This window comes from Poecilia formosa, unplaced genomic scaffold, assembly GCF_000485575.1.
Source record: "Poecilia formosa unplaced genomic scaffold, Poecilia_formosa-5.1.2 Scaffold16, whole genome shotgun sequence".
Taxonomy (NCBI): Eukaryota; Metazoa; Chordata; class Actinopteri; order Cyprinodontiformes; family Poeciliidae; genus Poecilia; species Poecilia formosa.
Window position 1 is genome coordinate 4,410,212 of NW_006799955.1, and position 25,886 is coordinate 4,436,097.

The window sequence follows — 25,886 nt, forward strand, 5'->3', positions numbered from 1 at the left end:
TTGATTTAAGTACTGATCTTAACACATCCACAAAGAAGCAAATCTGTTCCAGCTTACTGTGGTTGTGCTTTCAACCCCATTAAACACAACAAAACAGAAACACCGAAGGAGAAAAGGAACACACCTAACACACCTGCACACAGATTATGATGATAATCTGCAAATACCGAGGAAGCATAGAGCCTAAATAACTCCACAAATCTATGAATTCTGACAGTACAGACAAGTCTCTCTTTAGTTAGTTTAAATCTGATGAATGAGTGGCTAATATCTGCATTCTCAAAACCATTTCCCACGTTTCTTTTATGCAGCCCCTGTAAGATTCATGTAGACTGTATAAGCACCCAGGATCTTTAAACTCCATGAAGTGGCACAACTATGAAGAAAAGCAACAATGTTTCTTTCTTAGACTGATATTTAATAAATGATTTCTATATCCATGCCAACTTTATAAGAAGGAGGGAATTGCACCGACTAAAAATCAACTTTAACCTCCCACAACCCTTTAGAAAAATTGGAAAACAATCAGGGTTTAGAAATATAAACATCCCACACCACTCCATAATAATAATATGCTAAGTCAAACAAAAGATCTCCAAAATATACAAAGTCTTCAGGATTATGATTTGCTTTTAATGCCTTGTAGTGAAAAAGCAATCCGATGACTTGTGTTTCCGTTGTGCAAGTGAACTTTCACGTTTTCCATCTTCAAAGTTCTCATCGGTTTGGTTCGGACATTCTACTGGTGCTTGTTGCATCTTCAAGGCCCCCTCCCCCCTAAACCATTCTCCAGATCAAGAATCCCCTGTATGTAAACAGGTTAGACTTGGAATGAAGGGAAACATGTTTTTCTAATTACTGCTCTCACCTGTGGAACAACCTTCCAGAGGGCCCGAGACCAAGTAAAACCAATTGTACGTTCAAAAGCAAACTTAAGGCAAAGTCTTTTGCTTTTGGAATCAAGCTTTTTTTCTCCAGATTTCATATAATTTATGTTATTGATCTTTAATAAATCAAAAACTTAAAAAAAAGTATTTTTGCATTTAGTTTGACTAAATGTAAAAAATACTCTAGTGTTTCATCACTTAAATGAAGATGTTCCCCATTCATTAAAAATAAACATATTTATTAGCAATTTAGTCATCATTGTTTATTTTTTTATCTTGTGTAAAACACTTTGAGTGTCCATCACTGTGCATAAAAGGTGATGTATCAATAAAGATTATCAGGCTCTTTGAACGTTTTGTCAAAAACAACAGGAAAGTATAAAATTGACATTTATTTTCATATTAGAACAATTCACAATACTTCTGACTTTTTTGTATTATTCATGTTTGGCATGTTCCATAATAAGAAAAGAAGGAAGAGATATTTTTCCTTTATTTTATCTGAGAATGCTGTCCTCTGCAGTGCATGGGGAGTACAAACATGTTCATTTTTCCAGATGGAAGATCTCAAGTGGGTGACTTCTTTCCTGCATGTTACACATTAAAAAAAGGATTCTTATTCTTGAGGGCTGGTGATGAAATATCTGCCCCCGTTTTTCTCTTGGCACCATCTGATTGGTTTTTTCCTCCGAGTTATGAAGCAAACATATTGTGCACACTTTTTTCCATCAGTTCTGGTTTTTCAAAAGAAGACGCTTCAGAGTAATTGATAGCCGTTTAAAAGCCCTTTGCTTCTGAGAAAATGCTGTTTGTTTAGCAGCTCGACAGATGGACACACAGGAGTCTTAAAAAATGTGATGGGCCATTGCAAATTGTTTGTAAAATAATTTACCTCCATACACTTAACCCAACTGTACCTTGAACCTTTATTGTTGCTACTATAACACCTCAATTTCCCCTTTGCGAGACAATACAAGGTCTTTCTATTCTGTTCAGAAATCATTATTGAGGTCAGCCAAAAAAAAAAAAGATTAATTTTTAAGAGTAAAGTCTTGCATTTCTGAAACTAGTTGCACCTCAGCCTGAAAGATAACTAAATACCATGCCTTCCAGCCATTCCAGCAACAGAGTTGTGAGCCAATATTGGAATGTTGTAACAAGACACTGAGGTTAGCTGAGGCTGATGATTTTGGCAAATACTTTAAAAGAGTGAAATCTGCTTTTGAAAACCATGTAGGTACATGCCAATAATAAGGTTAAAGTTACCAGAGTTAATGTTTTTTTTTATAACCAAACTGAATGAAGGGAAGAAAAAAACAGTTGATGTGAAACTCCAGCGAACACACCGGACAGATAAGCCTATTAATAAGTTCCTGGGGATGCAAACGAGGATGTCTGCTAGAGGTGGAAAAAGTAAAAAACAGACCTGAACATGGGAAAAACAGGACTGTTGAATGTGTGTTTAAACCCAGAGGTCATGGGCCTGTGAGCATTTCCCATGCTTCTACGAAACACGAGGAGGACATCGAGTTAGTGGAGCACTAACTCTGCCATTCACATCCAGCAGCGATTCACTGATGACACACTGAACGTTCCTAGTTGGTATTTAAAGTATTTCGTGGGAAAATAAATGCAAGTTTGTTTCATTTTTGTCAGATGTCTTCTTGCACCATTTCTCAAATGCTCTTCCCTTTGACAGGGCTGGTACCGGAGGAGAGACGACCAAATCTTACACACAAACTAATAAATGTCTAAATCAAAACAAATATTTCAAACTTAAGAATAACTATGCAGTGCGAATGTGTTTCTTCCTCCAAGAAGAAGGAGCATTTCTATCCGATGAATCAGACAGAAAACCTGGAGGAACTGCAGAGCTTCATACCTCAGGAGAACCTTTTGGCAGATTGCTTATTCAGGGGCTGCACAATATATCAGAAGCTGGCTATAATACTGTACAAGGTATACAGATCCCAGGACAGGTAATTATTTAAGTGCCATGCATTCAATCCCTCTATCTTGATAATATACTTAGTGGTAGCATTAAAAGTTTTATTAGGGATATAAAACAGTGGACACCATACAGAAGTAACTTGTTTTAATAAAACCTTGAGATGTTGTTGAGATGGAAATATCAAATTCTGCGACCATAAAGCAGAGAGACATTTACACATTTGCAATTTTACCAATATTGTTCAGCCTTGGTAGAATCCACAAATTTGCTCTCTGTAGAAGAGCAACAAAAAGAAAACAATGAGAAGTACAATGTGCAGCTTCCCGAAACGTTTTAGGGGACACAGTGGAAGATTGAGTGCTGCTCAGATAAAACCAAAACTGAACGTTTTAGTGAATATTCAAAGAACTATATGCTGCAGAAAATGAGTAGTGCACATCAAGCTGACAACACCACTCGCACAGTTAATGGTTATGGCACGATTATGCTACAGGGATTCTTTCCTTCTTTTTGGGACAGGAAAGCTACTCAGATTTAATGGAGTATGGATGGAGCTATCTAAAGAACAATATCAGAAAAGACTCTTTAAGAAGCTCCAAAAGATTTGAGAATGGAGTGGAGGTTCACCTTCCAGCTGGACAAACAGAATATCCAACCAAAATATACACCATCATCCAATTTGTATCTAGACCTGTGCATCAGACTGAGCTAGAGTTGCATCGAACTGATGAATGGGGTCACAGGTTTCATCTTTGCAATGTACAAAACTGGCAGAGACATATCCTAAATGACTTGCAGCTTCAAACACATCAAAAGATGATTATTTTCCAGTTTTGTGTTTGTAAAAAACATTTAGAAAACAAGCATTTTTCATCCACTTGCAAATTATGCACCAATCTGTATTGATCTAAAACTACTCATAACATAACATGATCATATATAAAAAAATAAAAAAAAATCAAAGGAGAAGAAATTCTTTGGCAAGGCACAGTAAAGTAGAATAATTTGACTTCTCTCTCCAGCTATCAAGCCCAGGTTTACAGATGTTGAACACTTTGTAACATCTGCTAGAACACTGTATTTTGTTACAAATCACAAAAACATTCTCTTAAACTATGTATGAGTGCCAAAAGAGGCATAAATGACTTTACCTGCTCACAGTGTGGAAAATGATTGAGCTTCACCAAAAACATTGCGAGAGTCATGACGCTAGCTCACAGCACACTAATCTATTCTCCAGAATCAAAGCTGCTCACTCATCATTGCCACAAATAAAATGGATAAATTATAAACCTCAAGACAACATCTATTACCTCACTAATAAAACAGACCATGCATCAGCAGACCTGGCTGAATCATAAGTGGAGATGTGGTGAGCCACATTAATGACACTTTGGTTCCATTCTTTGAGCTCTGGCTTATTTCTGCAGCCTAATCACTACAAGCTCTAATGGGAAGGAGGCATGCTTCTATTAGCACCCTCTGGATCTGCTTGGGAGAAAACGGTCGGGTACCATGAGGCTGCCGGCCTAATCAGAAACAGAGATCCGTTTTCTGCACTCCTCTGCCGAGCCAGAATGGACACAAAGTTGTCCTGTGTTTTAGAAGCTTTGAAACAAAGAAGAATGCCAGCAGCAGGAAACGGAGAGGTCCAATGACGCCTCTGCATGGCTCCAGACATGGCACAAAAAAAAAAAGAAAAAAAAAAAACTGTAAATGAGTCTGAGCCTGCAAAAGAGCACGACCTGCAGCCACCTTGATCTAACTATTACATTCAGCTTAGACAAAGAGCAAGACTTTTGTATAGACACTCACTCTATTTAGTTTATACTACTCTATATAGTCTATAAAGTTTGGGTTGGGTTAAATATTGATAAAAGCATCTCTGGATAGACAAATACTATTATACTGAACATTTTTATTTATAGATAAAAGCAAATGATGACTTATGACAAACCTCCCCCTGAATGTCCCATTTACTAACATTTCATTTCACGATTTAGATTTTAGATTCATTTTAGATAGACCAATCAAAGAGTTTTGAAAGCTTAAAATTGCTTTCTCTTTTAAAACTAAACACTATTCAAAATATTTATTTCAAATCTTCTCACGGTAAGGCAATCCTGGTCATTTTGCCTCTTCACCATTTTGAACGTTTGATTTTTTTTAAAGGTCCCTTCAGTGATCATAATAATAAACAGAAATAAATCCTAAACCGCTGCACGTCTGTCTTTTTAAGTTGCTTACATCAATACTTTGGGCAATGTTAGCCATCAATAACAAAAGGGAACCATTACTCTGAGGATGTTGTGATAAAAGGCTTAGTTATAGAGGGTATATTTTAACTAAAAACCTACACATTTATACATCAGCATCTTACAGAGGGTTCTTAACTTGCTGAGGCCACATCAGATTGTGGCAATAAAGGTTTCCGTCATGCTGCATGCTAAAGGGATTGAGATGCAATTTTGGTAGTTGGTTCTGAAAACAAGAGGCGCCACATAAAAGCTCTTCATCGAAGTGCTGGTAGATATGCAGCGGAGTGCTACAGCGGCTGAACTGCCATCTGACCGATGCTATAATACACAGATGGACACAAGGGCAGAAACTCGCCAGTGCTATTTCTGTTACTTTCCAAAGTCCTGGATGGAACAAGGCCTGCAATTTCAGGCCCTTCTGTGGTCGAGGAAATCGGCTCTTTCTAATTATATGGCACTGGCCTGGGATGATGTAAAAATGATTACAGTCCCTTACATGCTCGTTCCTCCTCATCAAAAGGAAAGGTCCAGAGCCCACAAGGACATACCCACCCTATAAAACGGCTCAATATTATTTCAAGACATTGATTTACAACAGTTTGCCATTCAAGGAGAAATCAATCACTCACAGTGTCTTGAAAAAGATATTGAAAACACTTTCACCTTTTTTACATTTTGTCAAGTTACCATTAAAAACTTTATAGTTGGTTGATATTTTCTAGGACAGACAAACAAAACATTGGGCATAGTTATGAAGTGGAAGGTAAACGTCAAATGGTTTAAAAACTGATTTACAAACGGTCACCTGAAAAGTGTGGTGTGTTTGGCATTTACCCTCAATGAATAGAAACATTTTGCTACAATTAAAACTTCAAATCTTTTGTGTTGTGTTGCTAGCAGCTTTGCGAATCTAAAAATGGGAACTCGGTCGCATTGGATGGATGATGTCTGAACATCGATTTTCTGATCTTGCCACAGGTTCATCATTGGACCTTTGTCTAGACCAGGAATCGTCAAATCCAGGCCTCCAGGGTCGGTGTCCTGCAGGTTTTAGATGTTTCTCTGTTTCAACACACCTAGGTCAAACAATCAAGACATCAGCAGGACTCTGGAGAACTTGACTGCACTGAGGATGTAATTGAGCCATTTGATGTTTTACCACGCAGATGGTGTGTGCAGGATGATTTGCTGTGTAAAGTGTTTGCCAAACAAGGCAACAAAAGTTAAGTGAATCTCTCATCTGACCAAAGCATGTTATAGCTGTGTCCCCTGTAAGGCTTGTAGCAAACACTGAACTAGACTTCTTTCAACATGGCTTCTGTTAGCTACTCCTCCATAAACAGCATACTTTGTCCAAATAAGTTCAAACATTGCCCTTTGCACAGATTATCCCACCTGACCAGTCGGTCTGTACGGCTCCCCTATACTCACTATTGGCTGCTTCCCAATCCAACTGATTCTCTCCTTCCATGAGTCAGCCAGTTAATTTAGGAAGGTTGCCATGTCTTTCTAGGTGTGCAGTGTGCCATACCATTTTCATTTATGTGCGACATATTGAATGGTGCTCTTGGGATATTATTTTACAACCTCACTCTGCCCATAACTTCACCACAACTTCATTTCTATCCTGTCTGAGACCTTCGTGAAACATCTGGATTCGTACTGAGCCTTAATTACAGTAAGGTGAACTGTACTAATGAGGAGACTTTTAAAGGAAATTGGCTGTAATGGATTTTATGCTGTAATATCACATCATACACATGCACTCCACACTTTTCAGATCGACATTTGTAAAAGATTTTGAAAAGCATTTTGTCCTTCTTAAAAATTAAGTACTAATTTAAGTTATTAAACCACATGCAACTCATATATTAAGCGACAGAGAATGACATGTTTGTTTACACATTTTGTCTTAAGTGCTCCAACCACGCTGCACTACTTAAAGCCAAGTGCGAGATCACAATCTAATGTGAAAAATAAAAGAGCAAAAAAAAAAAAAAAAAAAAAAAAAAACACAAATGCCCCAAATTCAAGTTGTGTTGACCAGCAGAGTTCTTTCATGAATAAACTCTGGACAATGTCCTTAGCGTCTCCTGTAACGCTGTGCTGTGGAATGTGGCTCGTCACTCCTTCTGAGGGAATGCAAAGGCCCCCTGAAAGATGCAGGCTCAAAAATATGCAATGCATTCACTCCAACTGGCTTTCCAGAACAATCACCTACCGCTTTTGTTTTGAAACAAACGACAAGACAGGTAAAGTCCTAAGTGTATGAGCTGTGATATCATTTCTTATAATCTCCATTAATGTTCACTGTACACAGCAAAGAGAAATTGATTGGCTTGCAACTTGTTCATCTTATGGCCTAAAGAGACAAAGGGGACTATAATTAATGCATATTCTTTCAATCAAAGCACAATGGCTGATGGTTAACGGACAATTCACCAAAGAGGAAAATTCTTTCGCTAGACTGAGTGCCAATGAGGAGTCTCTGTGTACTTCCGAGACCAGTGAGACAGTCTCACAAAAGCTGTCATGGTTAACCCACAGTGACCCACAGAGAGCAGAGAGGGGCAAACAAAGAAAAGAGTGGGGGAGATCCCACACTGAGCCATACATAATGATCAAGGACAAGGACTACAAGGTTATTTTGTGATGCAAAATCTTCAAATTTTACAATAATTTGAAACTAAAAAATAGTTAGAAACCATTTTGGAGAAATATTTTTTTATAATCATGAGGGTTTTCTAGTGGCATACCATTCTAATCACCCCAAGAGCTGTTGTAAAACCTGTTAAAATACTGTACAAATGAGCCAAGAGAAAACAGCCCACAATTCAATATTATTAATAATTGAGCACTGTGTCCTCCATCAGGCTGTGTTTTTGGTAGATATTAAATTTTTGAAGAACTCAATCTTTTCCTCCTTTTTTTTTTGTTTGTTTTAATTTGAAGTCTTCTTATGGCAATTTTGGGTATTAAAATTAGATTTTTTTTCTGTAAAAAAATTAATTTTCCTAACTTTTTGTTCCAACATATACACCCGGGTGCTTAGCGGATTACCCATCTTAGCTGGTGGTCCATGAAGGAAGGAAACCATCCTGACGATGTCATTTTACCTCCTCAAAATCCAAGAGCTCCTCCACCTTTGTGAAACAACCAGCTTAAATTTGTTCTCACACCGTAGCAATTTTTTTTTTTTTCACCCAAAAAATTGAAAAGGCTTCACAGCATTTTTTATCTAAAAAAAGACTTAGATTGTGCTCAATTTTTCTTGTCTGCAGTAGCCCGAGCTGTGGAATGCTTTCCTCGATGGCCCCAAGGGAAAAGACTGGCAGGGACGGGTACGTGTGTTTCTAGGGGATAAGGAGTAGAAGAGGGGGAGGAAGTGAGGGGCAGCACTGGCCAGGCAGCATGACATTTTCCATTCCTCTTCATAAATTGGCAATTTAGGCATATATGGGAAAAAAAACTACGTGCCTGAGACTGACTTGGCCATGTTTTATCTGACGATTTCTGACAGCGGAGATATACGAGGGCTAATAAAAGAGACTGACAGATGAGAATTTCTGTGTGCCACTTGATAGGAAAGAATGTCAAGTGAAACAGATTTTAATTACACCATTCTGGCCATGAGGATATTATTAAAAATGACCATGACCTGCTTGATCTTTCTCATAACAGCCTATTGAGGGGACTGAATGTGCTATAACTGTCAACACAAATATTCCTACGTTGTGGCTGGATACATTTGTCACTCGTGTAAATGCCCCATTTTTATCCCAAGGTTAGACTGAACTCAGCACTTCTCTTTTGACCCAAAATGCAAAGTTTGGTCAAATTCAAGTTTGGTGCATTTACATTCGGCTCCCCTTACTCTGATGCTCCTTTCACAAAGCATCGACTCGGGAAGTTTGAATACATTTACTGCACACTCATGGATTCACTTACTTGCTTATTTCGCTGTGAAAGGTAACTCTAAATTATTTGAGAAAATTTGTCTACTCGGCTTTTTCTTGAAGCGTATCTAAAAGACTGAAATGAAAATATGGCTTGGGAAGTTGAAATACACAGGCACAATGCAACTTGATACACTGTTGGCTGGGTGTTGCCAAGTAGCCAATCCAGAACCAGTACTCATTTTCCTTGACACTGATTAGCTGTGACCTCAAAGAGAGAAGATGGGCAAGACTGTGGATGTTAGGTTCTGTGGTAGTGCAAAGACCATTTCTAATGTATCCAACTAGCCGTGGCCATCGTGTACGTTCTTGCACCAGAGTATAATTCCAGTTCCAATTCCAATTTAGCATTTGGTAAGGCTGCACCGATTTATCCGCCAGCTGATTTATCAGCGCCGATCTCCTTAATTTTGGGAGATTGGTGATTATCTTATCTACCTCATCAAACATCTAAAATCAGCCACTGTCCTCTGCTCAGAGGTTTGCGTGACATACCGGTCCACCAGGTCATGTCTGCACATTTGCAGATAACAATAGTCACCCAGCCGTTGTCAACTCAGTGACTTTCTTGCTATATTTAGCAACATTTCAGACAAAAAAAAAATTAAAAATTGGCATCAGCCAAAATCAGAATTGGCAGGTCAGGCTTTTTAAAGATTGGTATTTGGCCAAAGAACTGCAATCGGTGCACTGCTAGCATTTGCATGCGTATGTATTCAGAGGCTCAGTTGTAGCAGCTATGCACCATATCTTTAAAATATAACTGCATTAGTGCATGTTTATGGAATTGAGCTGTTACAACGTGAATGTTTATCGAAGTTCTCATTACATGAAGCCGACTTATGCACACTGCTTTGGATCCCAGCCTGGGATCAAGACTATTAATTGCATTCAGACTTTTGTTGTGAAATTTCCAGGAGAAATAGCACACATTAATAGTAGGAAGCCCCATTGAGTAATCCAAGTATACTTTGGTAAGTCAAACTAATCTCTATTCAGACCAACAGTCATTAATTACTTTTTATAACGCAGATAAATAGCTTAATCAGGGAGTCATTATGACCATTTTGCCATTCAGAAATGCAAAGAAATGCAAAATGCAAAATTATGCAACAGTGAATCTCAACATATAGCAATTTATAGAGTGGAGTGATAGTGGTGCAATAAGAAAAAAACAGTCCAACTTATTTTTTAATCCCTCCTACAGTTATTTTTATGAGTGTTTATTGTTGAATCATTGACCAACGAAAAAGAGAAAAAAAGGAATATTTAAATTTCCTTTATAGCACAACTGTAAAAAAAAAAATCTCTCATGGGTTTTTAATTGGGTTAATGACAATGTCAAAGTCAAAGACACAGCTGTTTAGTCTTTAGGACAAAGGCATCCATGGGCCCTTGCCGATCAATCATATTAATGCAGTGAACAGCTTTAGGTCAAGAACGGATCATACAGGAGATTCCTCTCCATCTGTATGTTTCTTTGAAAAACGTCAGAAACTGAGGATCTGCAAAGTTATGAATGAATGAACTCAGAGCCACATGGGACAGAACACAAGGCAAAAGTGAAATGTGGTCTTCGGTCCTGTGTTACCATGGAGATTTGGCTTAATGATAGATTTGGATTGCCATTAGCACAGACCATTAGGCAGAACTGCCTCCGAGGCCAGGTGAGGTCATGAGAACACCAGTAACCTTTAGACACCAGCCTGTTCAGTAATACTAAACGGACGACAATGTAGTACAAAGGTTATCCACAGAGTCCTTCTAAAGAGTAATCCCAAAAACAAACACGAACCAGGGAAAATCTTGTAGCTTTTGAGTAATTATGAGAAACTAAGTTAATGGTGGAGTTTTGCAAAAATAAGTAATCAATTGTGCCTTAAATGACGGGTAGCACTGACCAACGAACAATTATTTTGACCCATTACGACAGTTCTACGCCACTCCGAAAAAGCATTTGCAATCTTGCTTGTTTCTTCCGTTTTCTCTTTTTATGGCCCCACTGTTTCAGGTCAAACACATTTTTACGTCAGGCAACCATAACCACTGGGGTCTAAAAGATTTTGAGTCGTTTAACTTTTTCAAAATTTCTGCTGTTCTTGAATCATTCTACATTGATGCACAATGTGTTGTTTTCTGAGATCATTTAGCCTACTTTATCTTGTCAGACGGGTTCCATTTAACCGATTTCTTAATTATACAGGTCAAGCAGTAATTGTGAGTGTGCTAGTGGAACTGAACTTTCAGAAAAAAAAGTGATTGATCACAGGTAATTTTGTGTTTTAATAATATTCTAAAATGACGTTTCTGTTCCGTCTCAAAATGAGGCACCAAAACTAAACAATGAGAAAAACGGAGTCCTGCATCCAAACTGTTGCTGTTGGCATTCAGCACTTGTATCCGTTCTTTTTGAAGGAGGACACAAAAACGCCGGGGTCAGTAGTTCAACCTGTAGAAAGTCTCACTGCATCAAAGATACCAAGTGTGGCTGCCAAAATCTGTTCTCAAAGACCTTGTGAGCAAACTCAGCTGGACAGAGGAAGAAAGACAACAAGCGGTTTTAACAGATAACCTGCCAGTGTGACGGCACCAAACAGTGTCAGCATAGCAATGATAACGGATGACCAGAACAAAACCGTTTCAAGTTATTGGAAAAAATATCGGAAACTAAAGCATGAACAGCCATGAGGGGGATGACCATCTCTTCCGTCAGAGACTGCTGAAGGTATGAAAGCTTATTAGAGAAGAAAAAAAAAAAACAGACAGAAGGAATGTGTCTGCCCAGGAAGGTCATGCTGTAATTAGAAAAACCTGTGGCCTACTGACTTCCCCAGCCAATGAACTGCTGTCACAGCCGCCATCACCTTTCAGAAGATCATCTGAAACACCCTGGCATGTTAAGTGATAAAATGCTTTTCCTCTGCTTTGAAGTCTGAGGCGGGTTGTGAGGGGTGACAGGCATTTATTGTTGTCATGTAACAAATGAGATCATTCACTGCTTTTATCAAGTCCTCATGTATGTGCTTGGCTTGTTATTCATTGCCGTGCCAACCTTTCCAGTGTCACAGGTTGGGAGTCGGGGTAATTAAACACAGTAACAGTTACAATATACAATGGGCATGTGGGGGAGGTGGGGGAGTTTCTAGAAATTTCTACATATTTTCATGTTACAACCACAAACATCAATGTATTTTACCGTCACCTTAAAGTAAAATTGTTCAGTAGAAGGAAAACTACACGTGATTCTCAAAATGTTTTACAATTTGAAATATGAGAAGTCTTTTGTGCATTTGTATTCACTTCAACCTCCTATTTTCTGAGACCCCTAAACAAATTGTGCACCAAATGCATTCAAAAGTCAGATTGCATTTTTCACTTGTGTTTTAGTAAATCTCAGTAAAAATTTAGCTGTTGCATAGGGGTCTCACAGGTTTGTTAGAGACAATTAGTGAGCAAAAGGCATCGTAAAGAGCAAGGAGCAGAGCAGGAAGGTCGGCGAGAAAGTTGTGGAAAAGCGGGATTATGTTATGAAACAATATCCCAAGCAAAGCTTTGTCCAGTCCATCATCTGAAAATGGGAGTAGTGTTGCACAACCGCACACCGGTCAAGATAATGCTGCAGGAGGAGGGTGAATATTAATGCACAATGCACTCTAAATAAATTTAGAAAATAATTTATTTTCCTTCAGCTTCGTGTTCGTTATCACATAGAATCTCAATAAAATATAAATAAATAAAGCGGCAACCACTCCCACACTGAACCCATTCTCAAGGAATGTGAATACTTTTGCTAAACACTGTAGCTTTTTTTTTAATAACTGCAAAATTTCAATGAAAAAAAAAAAGAGAGCAAGGTGAGGTTCAACAGGAATTATTGCTTAAACTGAACCATGCCTCTCTTTACAGAGAGGTGTGTGCATGCATGTCATAGGTGTGGAAAGAGAAAAGAAAAATTATTAGCTTCATAGTCTTCATTCTCAGACATCTCAAATCATGCAAAGCGTATAATGGCTGCCCCAAAATATGCCGCATTAGACTTAAAAAAGGAAACAGACTGCCCAACCAGGTTCACTGGTTTCCCCAAGAGCCCTTATTTTGCTTTCCAGTAGGAAACACTGGGCGTGTCTAATGTGGATACACCTGAGGTTTGCGGGTGAGTGGGTGTGTTTGTGTGTGTGTGTGTGTGTGTGTGTGTGTGTGTGTGTGTGTGTGTGTGTTTGCGTGTACACGAATGTGTGCAAGTGAAAGATGTGGTTTTGAGCTACGCCCTGCTAATCGTTGCCTGCTGGCTGCGTAGTGCTTTGATAGCCATGTAGGTCTGCATACTGAATGGTCTCCTTTGTAAAATCAGGTGCATTCCTCTCCAGTTTTATAAGTCCTGCCATAACTGTCTGGACATGAAAATCTATATAAACATGACTGGTAAATAGAAGAGCAAACAAAGGACAAAAAAAAAACCCCACTGAGCAACTGTTACAATACAATTTTGTGTTTATTCGATTTAGAAAAGGAGAATCGGGGAGAAATTTAATCACAATGTGATTTGTTGAGGTTTTAGAAACAGTTTACAAAAACATTATTCAGACACAGAGACTCAAGTTAACATAACACTAAACCCACATAGCTGCTTGGATTATATCCTAAAGGGTGCCTGAATCCAGCCCTCGAGAGCTACTATACCGTAACATTTAGATATACACACCTAAATAAAATTAATTGCTCATTATTGGATATTTTGTTAGCATAATGTGCTATGAAATTTCTTATAACTTATTCCATCTGTGTATGTGACAAAATAGTATATATAGTTTTTAATTCAAGCTCCAAAGAATATGCAATTTGCCATCTACACATACTTTTATTGAGAAGAGCAACTTTTTCATCCATTTTATGATTTTGAGGATAAATGAATGCAAGAAGATTTATTGCTAAACGATCCAGAAAATGTGGTAACCCGTATCAAAAGGTTAGTGGTGAGACTCATGGCTTTTCCACACAGGCATCAGTTCCCATTAATAAAAGGACAGCCAGGTGTACAATGTGCAAAAGAAGCCCCGTGGTGCTTTTCCATAACTTTTTTTTTTTTTTTAAGCAGACATCCGACTCAAGAGAACTTTGTAACATGAACGTATCATTTTCAGCGTGATGCAAGTCTGAACTCCTGCTGTCTGTAACAGAGACAGACAAAGTGAGGGGATAATTTGGCCTTTAATTCGCTGTTCAGAGAATGATAGATGGTGTTCTTTGTATATCAGAAAGTGAAATGTCTGTCCAAACTTTGCTTCTCCGTTACAAAGCGAACTATAGTCGTGGTTTTAAAGAGCTTTCAGGGTTCTTAGTTTCATACAGCTTTTAATTTGACAAACAGTAATAAGATCGGGGGTGATTTCCTAATTCATAACTACTGATTAAATTATTTAGTATATTAAAAAAAAACTGCAACAAAAAATTCGGGAGAACAAAATAAAATGTTGATAAACGCCTTATGCAGAAGAAAGTTGATATTCACTCTCTTTCCTCTATGATGAACATGTCTTATGACACAACTGTATATTTGGCATGATAATCTCAACTGTTCTGGCAATATGACATCACGTGAGAAAACTTAGAAAACTTCCTTTTCTAAGTTAAATTATGAAGCACTGCTTAATGCCATGCAGAACAAACAAACAGAAGGTGGCGCCACGGCTCGCTGACCCTCAGACTGAAATGAATCATGAGTAAAATAAGTTCAAATGCAAATCCTATGAATCAAAAGGGTTCAACAAGCAATCAAGCATTGCATGGCCTGTGTTACATATGTTGGTACGTAATCAATTCCTTTCTTGTATTTTGAGGATCATTGCTTACAGGTAATGAAAACCCATAAATGTGGATTACTACATAAATACAATAAAAACAATTTTAAGATTTAAAAATTGTCAGTCTGCTGAATGTGTTGCACTGTTTGTGCACTCAGTACCTTTCAGGTACTTTTGCTTTAATTACTGCATCAATGCAGTGTGGCATGGAGCCTCGAAAAGTGTCCTTGCAGAGACGCTGCACTTGATAAAACAAGTGCAACAGATGACGAGAGCTCCCAAATCATCACTGACTGTGAAAAGTTCAGTCCTGAAATCTGTGCCCCTCAAGACTCTGCAAATATGATTTCACAATAAAATGCATCTGAATAGAGAAACTTGGACAACTAAGCAGCAGTCCAGTTAAAATGCTTCCAGTACGTTTTTGGTTGAGGAAAGGAAACCCTTCACCCATGAAAATAGCAACAGCAGACAAGATTTGTCAGAAATGTTTTTGGTTTTGAAAAGTAACTGCTCGATCAAAAAAATACCTGCAAAAATACCTGTCCTTTTGTGGCAAATTCTTCCCACAAAAGGGAAAGAAAACTCCTCTCCTGGTTGCAGACGAAGTAGAAAGAAAGCAGACGACAGTGTAGGAATGTCTGCAATGTCAGCTGTTCTACTGAGCCTAACAGCAAGCAAAATAATGCAAAACAGGGATCAGCATAAAATATTTTACTTTCAAAGAGGTTCAATAAATTCAGAGCCACAAACCACAACCTCAGAATTATCAGCTTTAGCAACACCTTTGGCATTAGAAACGTGAAGAACCACTGGAAAAAAACACAAATAAAACGTTGTAACCAATTTGCTATGGCCTGACCTTTAGCAACAAATCACTGTTTTGTGTCAAAACAACCAAAGAGCTCATGGAAACTGCAGAGACAGCATGTACCATTCTCCACCACAGCTGAGGCAACAGAGTGCTTAGGGGTCTCTCACTCATGCTTTTACTTTGTACACAGATCCTCTAAATCATGAACATTCCCTCCATTTTTTCACATAATCTCTCTGAAGCGATGTTGGCTTTAATTAAGATTTACTTGTTGGGGGGGAAAAAATTACGTTTGAGTCTTGAAAACTGTGCAAATCACCAAACAAGCAATGCATTATATATATACATATATATATATTTTTTTTCTCGCTCTCTTCTTCTTTTTGCAGTTTGGCTTATCATCTGTTGTTTCTCATTAGAAAGATTGCGTCTCTGCTAAGCCATAAGGTGAGCTATGGAGCACACAGATGTTATCAGAAATCAACACGATGAATGCAATGAAAACTGCTCGTATAGATTCTGTATCCAAGCATCTGCCCTCACTCAGTCTCAATAATGAAACGGTAATCTCTTGAAAAAGATTGCCTTCGGGTCTACTTGAGAAATGTTTACCCTGTTGTAGCAGGTGTGTGTGCAGCTCCTGTTTCTATGCTGTTAAACAACCTGTGACCCACCGTATGGGTGACGTTTGAGAACGCAACATTTGTGTGTGTGTGTGTGTGTGTGTGTGTGTGTGTGTGTGTGTGTGTGCGTGTGTGTGTGTGTTGGGATGCAGAGGGACAAACAGCCGGAACTGTTATCGGCCTCAGTGAGGCCACGACAGAGCACGTCGCTGTGATTAACACTGCGTCTGACAGAACAAATGTCTGGCAGCTGCTTCAGGCTGCCACCCTCATTGAGTGAAAAGTCTAGTGTTGAGTTTAACCTCCAGAGGCATTACCTGCCTCACAAAGTAACACTAAGCAATCAAAGCTGGGTCAAAAATGGCATTACTCTTGGTCACCTGAGGGGCCTATTAAAGATACTCCCACAGCAACAGCAATGGTTTAATGCCAGACACTTAACACCAGAAAGCCAAGCTTTTAAGAGCGAGGGATTTCTTTAAAAAGGGAAGAAGCGGGTCCCGTGGGTCTGTTTGTCGGAGGAACTATTAAACGTTGATGAGAAAATACATCCATAAAAAAAATTTAAAAAAATAAATAAATAAAAAATTGACGAGGGTTGAAACATAAGGATGCATTAAAAGATTTGATCTGTGTTTAGACATGAAAATGCCTTTTATGTCGTTCATTATTAGGAGCATATTCCGCCTGTAAACTAGTAAGCATCTCTGAAAGCCTCTACTTTTGTGGGGGAGGAGGGGTTTAAGTTGTACTTTTACTGAAAATAAATCAACTGGTCTTTCTGAAGTGGAACTAGCTGGTCCCAATTTTCTTTCTAAAGAAACATAGAAACTCATTTGTATAAAACTGATTTAAACAACTGAATATAACACTGACCACAACAGAAATGTGCTACAGCTACAGTGGACCCCCAGTGTTTGACGGGGTCACAGACCACAGCTGTGGTGACTGTTTTCTTCTTTACTCATTTATTATCTGTGATTCATAATCCTTGCGACTCTGCCCAAATGGCAAAATATTAAATTAGAATCAAAATGAAAGTTCATAAGATTTAGAATGCATTAGTCAACAATTAATGCACTTCAAACTGTCCTTTGTTATACAAGTATTGCAAACACCAACATCGTGACGAAAAAATATGTGCAACAGAAATCAAAAAGGCAACAAAAGTTACAGGTAATATTTTAACTTTAATTGTCAAGATGCTTGAGTCTACATGCTGTGGCTCCATGCTGGTCTGTGTGATGTCAGAACCAAACCAGAGCAAAATGTCAGACTTCTACACATTTCTCATTGATCTTTTGTTACTGAAACGTACAAAGAAAGAAAGCATGGCTGCTAATGTTTGAAGTTCTGAAATGTCTGCATAAAAATAAACATTCTTTCAATTCAGTAATGTAACGAGCCATAACTCTGCTTGCAACCAGAGTTACAGAAAAGCCTGATTTTAGATTCTCAAACACCACCGCAAAAGAGCAGATACCATAAACTAAAAAAAGAAGTGAATCTGAACATGGAGTCCTTGCAGGATGAAAATTTCCAGAAGCAAAAAGGGAAGAAAGATCTAGGAGGAGCACAAGATGGAGAGACTGAATTAGCAAAGTTTGTGTTTTTGTGGTCTTGGCAATGGGGAGATCCCAAAGGAGAGCTAATGACTGTAGTGGTATCTGGCATGAGGACCAAGTTTCCTTGACCATATTTAAGTTGCTTTCGGTCCATAGCCACAAAGTCATAAGCAACATCTGCTGAGGTATCTTGCAATTATAGCATTATCAAAGTCTTTCCTCCCATTTATTTCCACTGTGAAATATACTGCTTAGATTTACCCAACGCTTTGCCCTAGTTAAAAAAGCCAGTCATGACTAATGAAAGCCATTTTTACTGATGGTGTGAAAATTATATGTGTTCAATCGTGTAATAACCTTTTAGAGGGGGTGTCATACTTTTCATGCACATAGTGCCACTTTATAGCATAATCAAGTAGCCACATTACCTTCAGTTGTTAAAAAAGTTTTGCACATATGAAACAACTTAAAAGAAATTTGACTTTGCAATTTATCATTTCAACATTTTTTAGCTTTACATGATGTTATGTTATTCCCTCGTCAAAAATGTAACTGAAGTGCTGATTTGATTCTTTCAAGCATATCTGAGAAATCTTTTAATCTCCCACGGCAACCAGTCAGCTGTACGAAACGCTTGGTGCGACCGAGCGCTGCCTTTGAAGACGAAGCTCCTTCTCGGAACTGCAGCTTCAAAATCTTTGGCCTCACAGAGCAGCCCTCGCCTGCGACTCCCCCACTCAACTCCTTCAGACTAGTCAGCAGCAATTAGCAAACACCTGGTGGAACTGCTCATCTACTGGGCTCATTATGGATTCTATAATAGTGTGCTATTTTAAAGGAATAACTGTTCTTTATTAAAATAATCTTTTTAATTGTTAAGAGTGCTCAAAATGTACACACAGAAAGTAGAAAATTAAGTATTTTGTTTATTGCAATTCTTAAAGAGAAATCAGTGTCAGCTAAAATTGGCACCAGGAGGTCAAACCATTACTATGCTGGTGATCAGAAATTGGCCACTACTACTTCTTTTCACACCTTTTGTCTTAATATATATATTTTTTGTAATGGGAAAATCCTGAAACCACTAGAAATGATGGGTAAAAAAAATAAAATAAAAATCACAGAGTTTAACTTTAAAAATTGAGTTGAAAAGAAGAGGGCTGTCTGCTCCATGGAGGAACAACAATAGGGCACAGTGGCCACTGCTCAGAGCTGAAACTCTGTGACCTCTCATCTGTCTGAAGTGACCTGAACAAGAGAAAGGAGTGACCAGATTTTATTGTCTCGGCATGTGAAAAAAAGACAAGGAGCTGCTTGGGCTTGATGGATGGGGGCCAACTGGGAAAAGTGACACTGGGAATAAAAAGAGTTGTATCCCGCCATGAAACAGTCGACCCTCCCAGATTTCACATGCTCAAATCCCCCTTGTATTCAAGGGTAGATGTGTGTTGGTGTGTGCTGGATAACAAGGGAGCCGTGTTGCATGAGTATGTGCAAGACGGGTTTCAACAGCCTCATGAAAAGCTGTGCATGCACGCCTTTTAAGTCGTTTCTTTTGTTGTTGTATGCTAGAAAGCAGTGGAGGTGGTGTGACAGCGCACATGAAGCAACTCTTTTCCCCTGTAATTTCAATACTGACTGAGTCAAACAAAAGCGACGAAGACAGCAGAGCTATGAGACATGCATCTACATCAGAACTGCTGAATCAGACTGTGGAAACCACCACCGAGGTGATGGAGCAGGTCGGGGCTGGTAGATGGAATATAAACACACAGTGTCACCCTGGCCTGCCAAGATGGATCATTGGAAGAGGCAAATTATGTGCACAGCGGACTAGTCTTCAATGTACAGCTAAGGATGATGCGTAGTTAGTCACAGTGGAAGGCTAGCATACGAATTTCAAAGAAAAACATCTGCTATGACATAATAAGGGTGTACCTCAAGTCAAAATTATAGCTAAACAATGGGAGGTATACTAGTCTCCGAGTGTGAAGCATTTAGCGATAGCTGCAGTATGTGAGCAGTTCATTTTCTTTTCTGCAATTCTTCTTAGCTTTCGCTAAATGCTTCACACTCAGACTAGTATACCTCCCATTGTTTAGCTATAATTTTGACTCCTAATATTCCTAGGGCATTTTATTTTGAGTTTAATTTTAAATATACGTGCAGTTTGAAAGTCCAATCAACAGCAGATGCCTCCAGCTAAGAACTGGAGGCATAACTTCAGAAGACTGTGATGCCTTGCATGGCTTTTTTTTTTTTACACAGGCTCAAATAATGCATATGAGATTACGACCATGTATGGAGGTTTTCAAACTTTTTTTCAGGCTTGCAGAGACTCAATCTGATGCAACACAATCTGGTGTATTTTAACTGGTTAGAGGTGGCATTACATAGGAGTTGCACAATGAATTTTAAAGTGTGCAAATATATAGATTTGGGTAGTGAGACAAAAAACTATTTATTTTTAAAGGGTTTACTATGACACTATATTTGGAATAAAGATATTTTATTATTTTTTTCCAAACAGATATTTCAAAACTACAGCATCCTATTATTTACAAACTTTTTTATTAACTACATGTATATTTTAACAAAAAAGAAAATGAAAAGTCCAGAATTTGTAGTCTAAGCCCAATATTATTACGTAACAGTGGCAAAAGGAAACGCGCAGTGATCTTTCTGTACAACACCATGGGTGCTTTTTATGTAAATCCTAAGATGAGAATTGATTTGATTCGGTTTCTTTAGTTACTCTATGTTATTGCATTAGTTTGTCCAGTGTATGCATTAGTTTTCGTGTATTTATTGGGTGTCCTGGTAAAAACCTCAAAGTTTAATCAGAAATAAACATATAAAAACAAACAGATATACACATACCCGACTCCTTCTTGTTCCCTTTGCCTCCATCTCTATTCTTCTTCAGCACAGCCTTGAACATGGTGAGGTTCCTGGAATCCTCTCTTTAAGGCCCCTGAAGGAAAAGTGTGTACAGTGAGTCCCTTACATGCAGAGCCACAGCTGTAACGCATCCATTGTTCCTTAAGGAGAACTGAGGAAACCGTCCTGCAACACAACCAGTTTCATTGTTAAATATATGTTATTGTCCATGCACCTGCAGAAAGGAGACTCATCTGATGCAGGATGTTTATCCAAAGCAACCTCGACGAGTTAAAGACTGTTCCTAAAACCTGACAACACCGCGGGTAAATGTTGTATACGCTGAGTTTTCCCACCGCACTCCCAAACCTGCAGGTCATCGGCAGAGGGAAGCATGGAAAGAATGCTTCAATATTTGAACAGAAAAGGACAAGTTCTGTTATCGTCTTCTGCAGGAAAACACTTGGTCGAATGCCCCGAATTCCACACGTAATTGATGTTATGTGCCTGAGCTACAGGGCTTTCAATTAATATCCACGGCTTTTTAAGACTGCTCTGTCTTTGGAGTCCTCAGAGTGAAATGCTAAGAAATAAACTCAAGGTCCTGTCTGGTTGTGCTTGTTTGCACTGGAACTATTCTTAGTCGTATGTTGTTGCACCATGGTTAAAACATTCCTAATGCAGCAGCAACAGCAGCTCTGACAGTTAATTGTAGGGGATTTTTTTTGTTTGTTTGTTTATTTGTTTCCAACCCTTTAAAAATGTATCCTGGCCTCCTGCAGTTTATGGTTTTATATTAGTAACAGCAGAGAATTTTTTTTCCCCACTGAAAACATTGCTTTTAGCCAAATAAGGACACATCATCTGCAAACAAAAACACTTCTGAGCCAGAAGCCAGTCTCCACATTATCTCACTGTTCCTAGTGGTATTGTGGGAGATGCTATCGATTTGCCCTTTTTCATCCATGATGGTGTTAGATGGAGCTCTGTAGCAAACCCTCCGCCTGATTGGTTACTGGAGGTTGAGGGGGGTGCATGGCGAAACTTTAAATCATTTCAACTCCTCCGTGACCAGTCAATAAATAAACTTTTCATTGATTTTGAGACTTCACAGACACGCTTTTGATCAACACTGGGGAAATGTACTCCACTCTAGATTTAATTTGATCATTTAGCATTTGATATGATTGGTTGGATGCGTTTGAGAATGCTTGAACAGCTGGGCAGTATGCACCAGTCAGCCTAAACCTGAATCTATTGAGAGCTGTTCGATCATGGAAAACAAAACACTTTTAGTGTCCAAGTTTCCACCTAAGGAAGTAGATCCAATACTCTTTCTAAAAGTGAAGTCAATTATACATATTTAATCACAAACTTGGTTGAAATATCAATGTGTACAATCGCAATTGCAAGGAAAGCTTGGAATCAATATTTGCCATGTACCATTTTGAGTTGAATGCATTAGAGTTCTGCCTAGTTCTTTTATATTTAGCCAGTTGAATAGACTCTTCTCTAAACTTCTCTAAATGCCCAAATAGCAGTATTTTATTCAATGGCTAAGATCCTAGAGTCAGTAGAGTGTGGAGGGGACATAATAATAAAGCAAGTGTCTTGAAAATTACAGTTATTCACAACGGATATATTTATATTTCAATATTTTCCTTAAATTATACAGCCCTAGTAAAAAGCCATAAAGGAACCAATTTTCTATGTCATGTTGAGACAAGCCTGCGGTTCATTCATTGTTATCCTATCGAGACATCAAGACTTAAACAGGTTGACGATGTAATAACACATCATCAATCATGTTAATTGGAGATATTAGATGCTGAAATAGATTACAATGCCAACTCTGTGATAATTATGTCTGCTTTAAAAAAGTAAAATGCCTTTTTTTCCCCAGTCACTGCTTTGAACCGCTTCGTTCACATTCTCCCCCTGCCATTGCTAAAACAGAGCAGAAAATCAACGTCATTATTCACAACTTCTCCTTCTGTTCGCCGATTGGCCCGGTAAAAAAAAATAAAAAAATCTACCAGTGGGAATCCATGTGAAGGGGAGAAAGGCCAAACTGTGCTATAGGCGAGATTTTATTCAAGCGGGATTGCACAGGAAAATAATGGCCAAGCTACTATCACCAGGTTTAGCAAGTTTTCTGGGGAAAATGCCAAATATATTATACAAATCTAATAATTGTGCCATTCTGGATTCCAACAAACTTGTGTAGATTTTACAGGAATGACACAGTGCACTACATTGGCTTCTTAATGAAACAGTTGTGTGATATCATATGGAAATACGCTGCTCATCTCCACAGTTACAATGAATAACACCCAAAGGAAATGAGATACACCCTTTTAAAACCCTAATAAAAAAACAGCATGACTAATTTTTTCCATACCTTTCTCCCCCCCCCCCTTTTCAAAAGCTACCAGAAACAGACTCACACACACACATTATAAAACTCAGAATAAAAACTGTCATGTACTGTACCATCACATTTTATTCACAGTGAAGCCACTGTCGGGCATTAATTAGACCTATGCAACAACGACACAAAGATCAGCACATACCATTGAACAAAACTGCTTAATTGGGGACATAGCTGTGACCTTTCAGAGAAAGGCTCCTTAGAGAGGAGCCGTGGACTGTATGGTATGCAGGATGATGGGATCAAGATTCCTCAAGCTCAGGTCCACCCAAGTGCATTTAAGACGGGTTCAAATACATACAAGGCCCCTTTAGAAGGGGCCTCTCAATATTACCACACAGCAGCGAAAGCTGCTCAGAGGTTCACAGGTTTGCAGACACATGCTGGTAGGACAGACATAACAGACTGTAAACATTCACACCTACTAATAGAAACAGCAGAAAACCACGGCCACCTTGCCCTCTTCGGTTATTTAAAAAGAAACAACAATGTAGCTGTCCAACGTCTGTAGGGACGTTGTGGCATTTTTGTCCAAACATATTTCAGAAGGGAGATGGCTACTTTGAAAACGCCTAACGTGACAATAAAGTGCAGCGTTAAGACGGGTCCTTTTCAAGAAAGAGAAATTGAAGTCTCTGCTGGTTCAAAAGGTGCCGCCAGTTATCAACGTGCCTGTTTTCTAGGTCATTCCTCATGTGATGCAGTTCAAATCCAAACAGGCTGAGAAGAAAAGATCCTCACCTGCACCATGTTGACATGACACGGGGTTAATAGAGCTATGTGGCTACTCCAGTTATCTAAGAAAAATAGCTTTCTAGAGAAAAAAAAAATTGGATTGTTTGCTCAGAATGCCACTGGTAAGGAAGCATTTTACCTCAACTGGATGCTGGTGAGGAAGCGTGAACTTTGTCCTCTTATTAGGTGGCACACAATAATGAAAGTACTCCAATCAAAACCACTCCTCTCCAGGTAAACAGCTATTTCCCACTGTAAGCGTTCGCTTTCCAGTCAAAATGTTATGCCAGCTGTCTTTATCGACCAGTTTCACATGAATAATCATGCTCGGATTTCAACACAGTTGGCATAGCAACGTGGAAACTCTCAAACTGGTGCCGACCTTCGAAATGCTTTGACAAATGCTGTCGAGAAGGGGAACATTTCAATTCTCATGTGAACTCGGTAATTATCTATTCTCTTGTTGTCCATTCAACGAGGGCAGGAAACAAACCCGGCCCGGCCTGCGAGTTCGAGTGCTTCAGAAACAATGGCGAAGAAAAAAAAAAAATCTTTTAAACAGGAAGTGTGGGGATTAGGTACGAAGGAGAGCAGTGTCAGTCACTGTAAACAAAAGGTTATTATTCACACCAGAGCTGAAGGAAAAATACAAATGAAGTGATATTTATACTGCTGGTTCGACTTCTCCTGTGTTCATGTCAGCAAACAGAGACGTTGCCCTTGCACAGAAGGGAAATGCATAACCTCGGAAAAACCTCACTTCCTCTCAAGTGTTTTTTTTGTTGTTTTTTTTTACACATTTCTTCAATTGTTTATTAATAAATTTTGCACCAATTATCACATTAAAAATACCATGTCATGGTTACTGATTATGTTTCTCTGATCTTTGTTTAAAACCATTCTAATTTAAAAATAATTGTTAAAAAAAAAAAACACTCTTAATATCGGTATTTACAATTCTGACCCTGAAATGAGTCTGTTTTTGCTAAGAAGTGTACATCAACAACCAAAAGAACAGGGAATGATCTTGTAGAGAGGTTGACTGAAGCTGTAACAAATATGGGCTGAAAAGCCAATCAGCGAGGAAGAAGTCAACTCCAAAAAAGTTGCCTTTGAGAAAATAGACACAGGAGATTAATATTTGGAGACATGTCCTGTGGGCTGATTAAACTAAATCTGAAGTGTGTGGCCATGAGGAGGAACAAGGGAGAATCTTGTGTAAGAAAACATTTGATAATACAACCTTAAAAAGTGGATTATGAATTAAAATTAGGGATGCTTGAAATTTTGTTACTAACTTTGCTGCTAACCAATATTAATATATATATATATTTTTTTTTTTAGTATATTGATATCGGTCAGATAAAACTGGGCCTATATTGACAGCTAGTATTTATTTCCATCTTGTTGCCGTTGGTTTCGTAAATTTGCTTTGTTTGTTTTCGTAAATGTCTTATTGGTGCAGCCAATATAACATTTGTTTTATTTACCCACATTTCAACAGCAGCTTTATTTACTTTTCATTTAAATGATTGTCTTCTAATAAAAATCAAACTGAGGCAAAACTCACACCTAATCAGGCATAGCAAAGCAAAACCTAACATGAAATTCAAAAGGATCCACATTTAATAAATCATAGGAACAGACTAGGAAGAAGGTGGAATGTTTTCTTGTTTTTTTAAAGTCACTTAGACAACAGAGCAAAAAAAAAAAATTCACAAAGAAAAGTACTTTCTAGAGTTGCCCTCAGAGGACACTTATTCTTAATCCTACTTAATGTGCAGGATGAATACTGACATTAATCAAAAACACTCTGATAAGTACAACTTGTCATCTAACCAAGTGCTGACAGAAATCCATCAGAGAAAAAAAATTATTCTTCAGTGATGTAGAATTTGACAAGCTCCCTTTCTAAATTAATTGAAAAGTGAAGAACATCTTTTAAAATCACCAAATATTTAAAAAAATATATATATATATTTTTT

At 38.3% G+C, this 25,886-nt stretch overlaps 1 protein-coding gene across 2 annotated transcripts in view; it reads right to left on the minus strand.

The window, feature by feature from the left end:
* The window catches only part of tanc1b (tetratricopeptide repeat, ankyrin repeat and coiled-coil containing 1b), a 100,532-nt gene that overhangs the window by 68,732 nt on the left and 5,914 nt on the right, over positions 1 to 25,886 (minus strand). For both annotated transcript variants that reach the window (XM_007546608.2, XM_016668715.1), the window contains exon 2: positions 20,736 to 20,829. In XM_007546608.2, coding sequence (XP_007546670.1) covers positions 20,736 to 20,796 — 61 coding nt within the window. In that variant the 5' untranslated portion in view covers positions 20,797 to 20,829. The remainder of the gene's footprint in view (positions 1 to 20,735; positions 20,830 to 25,886) is intronic.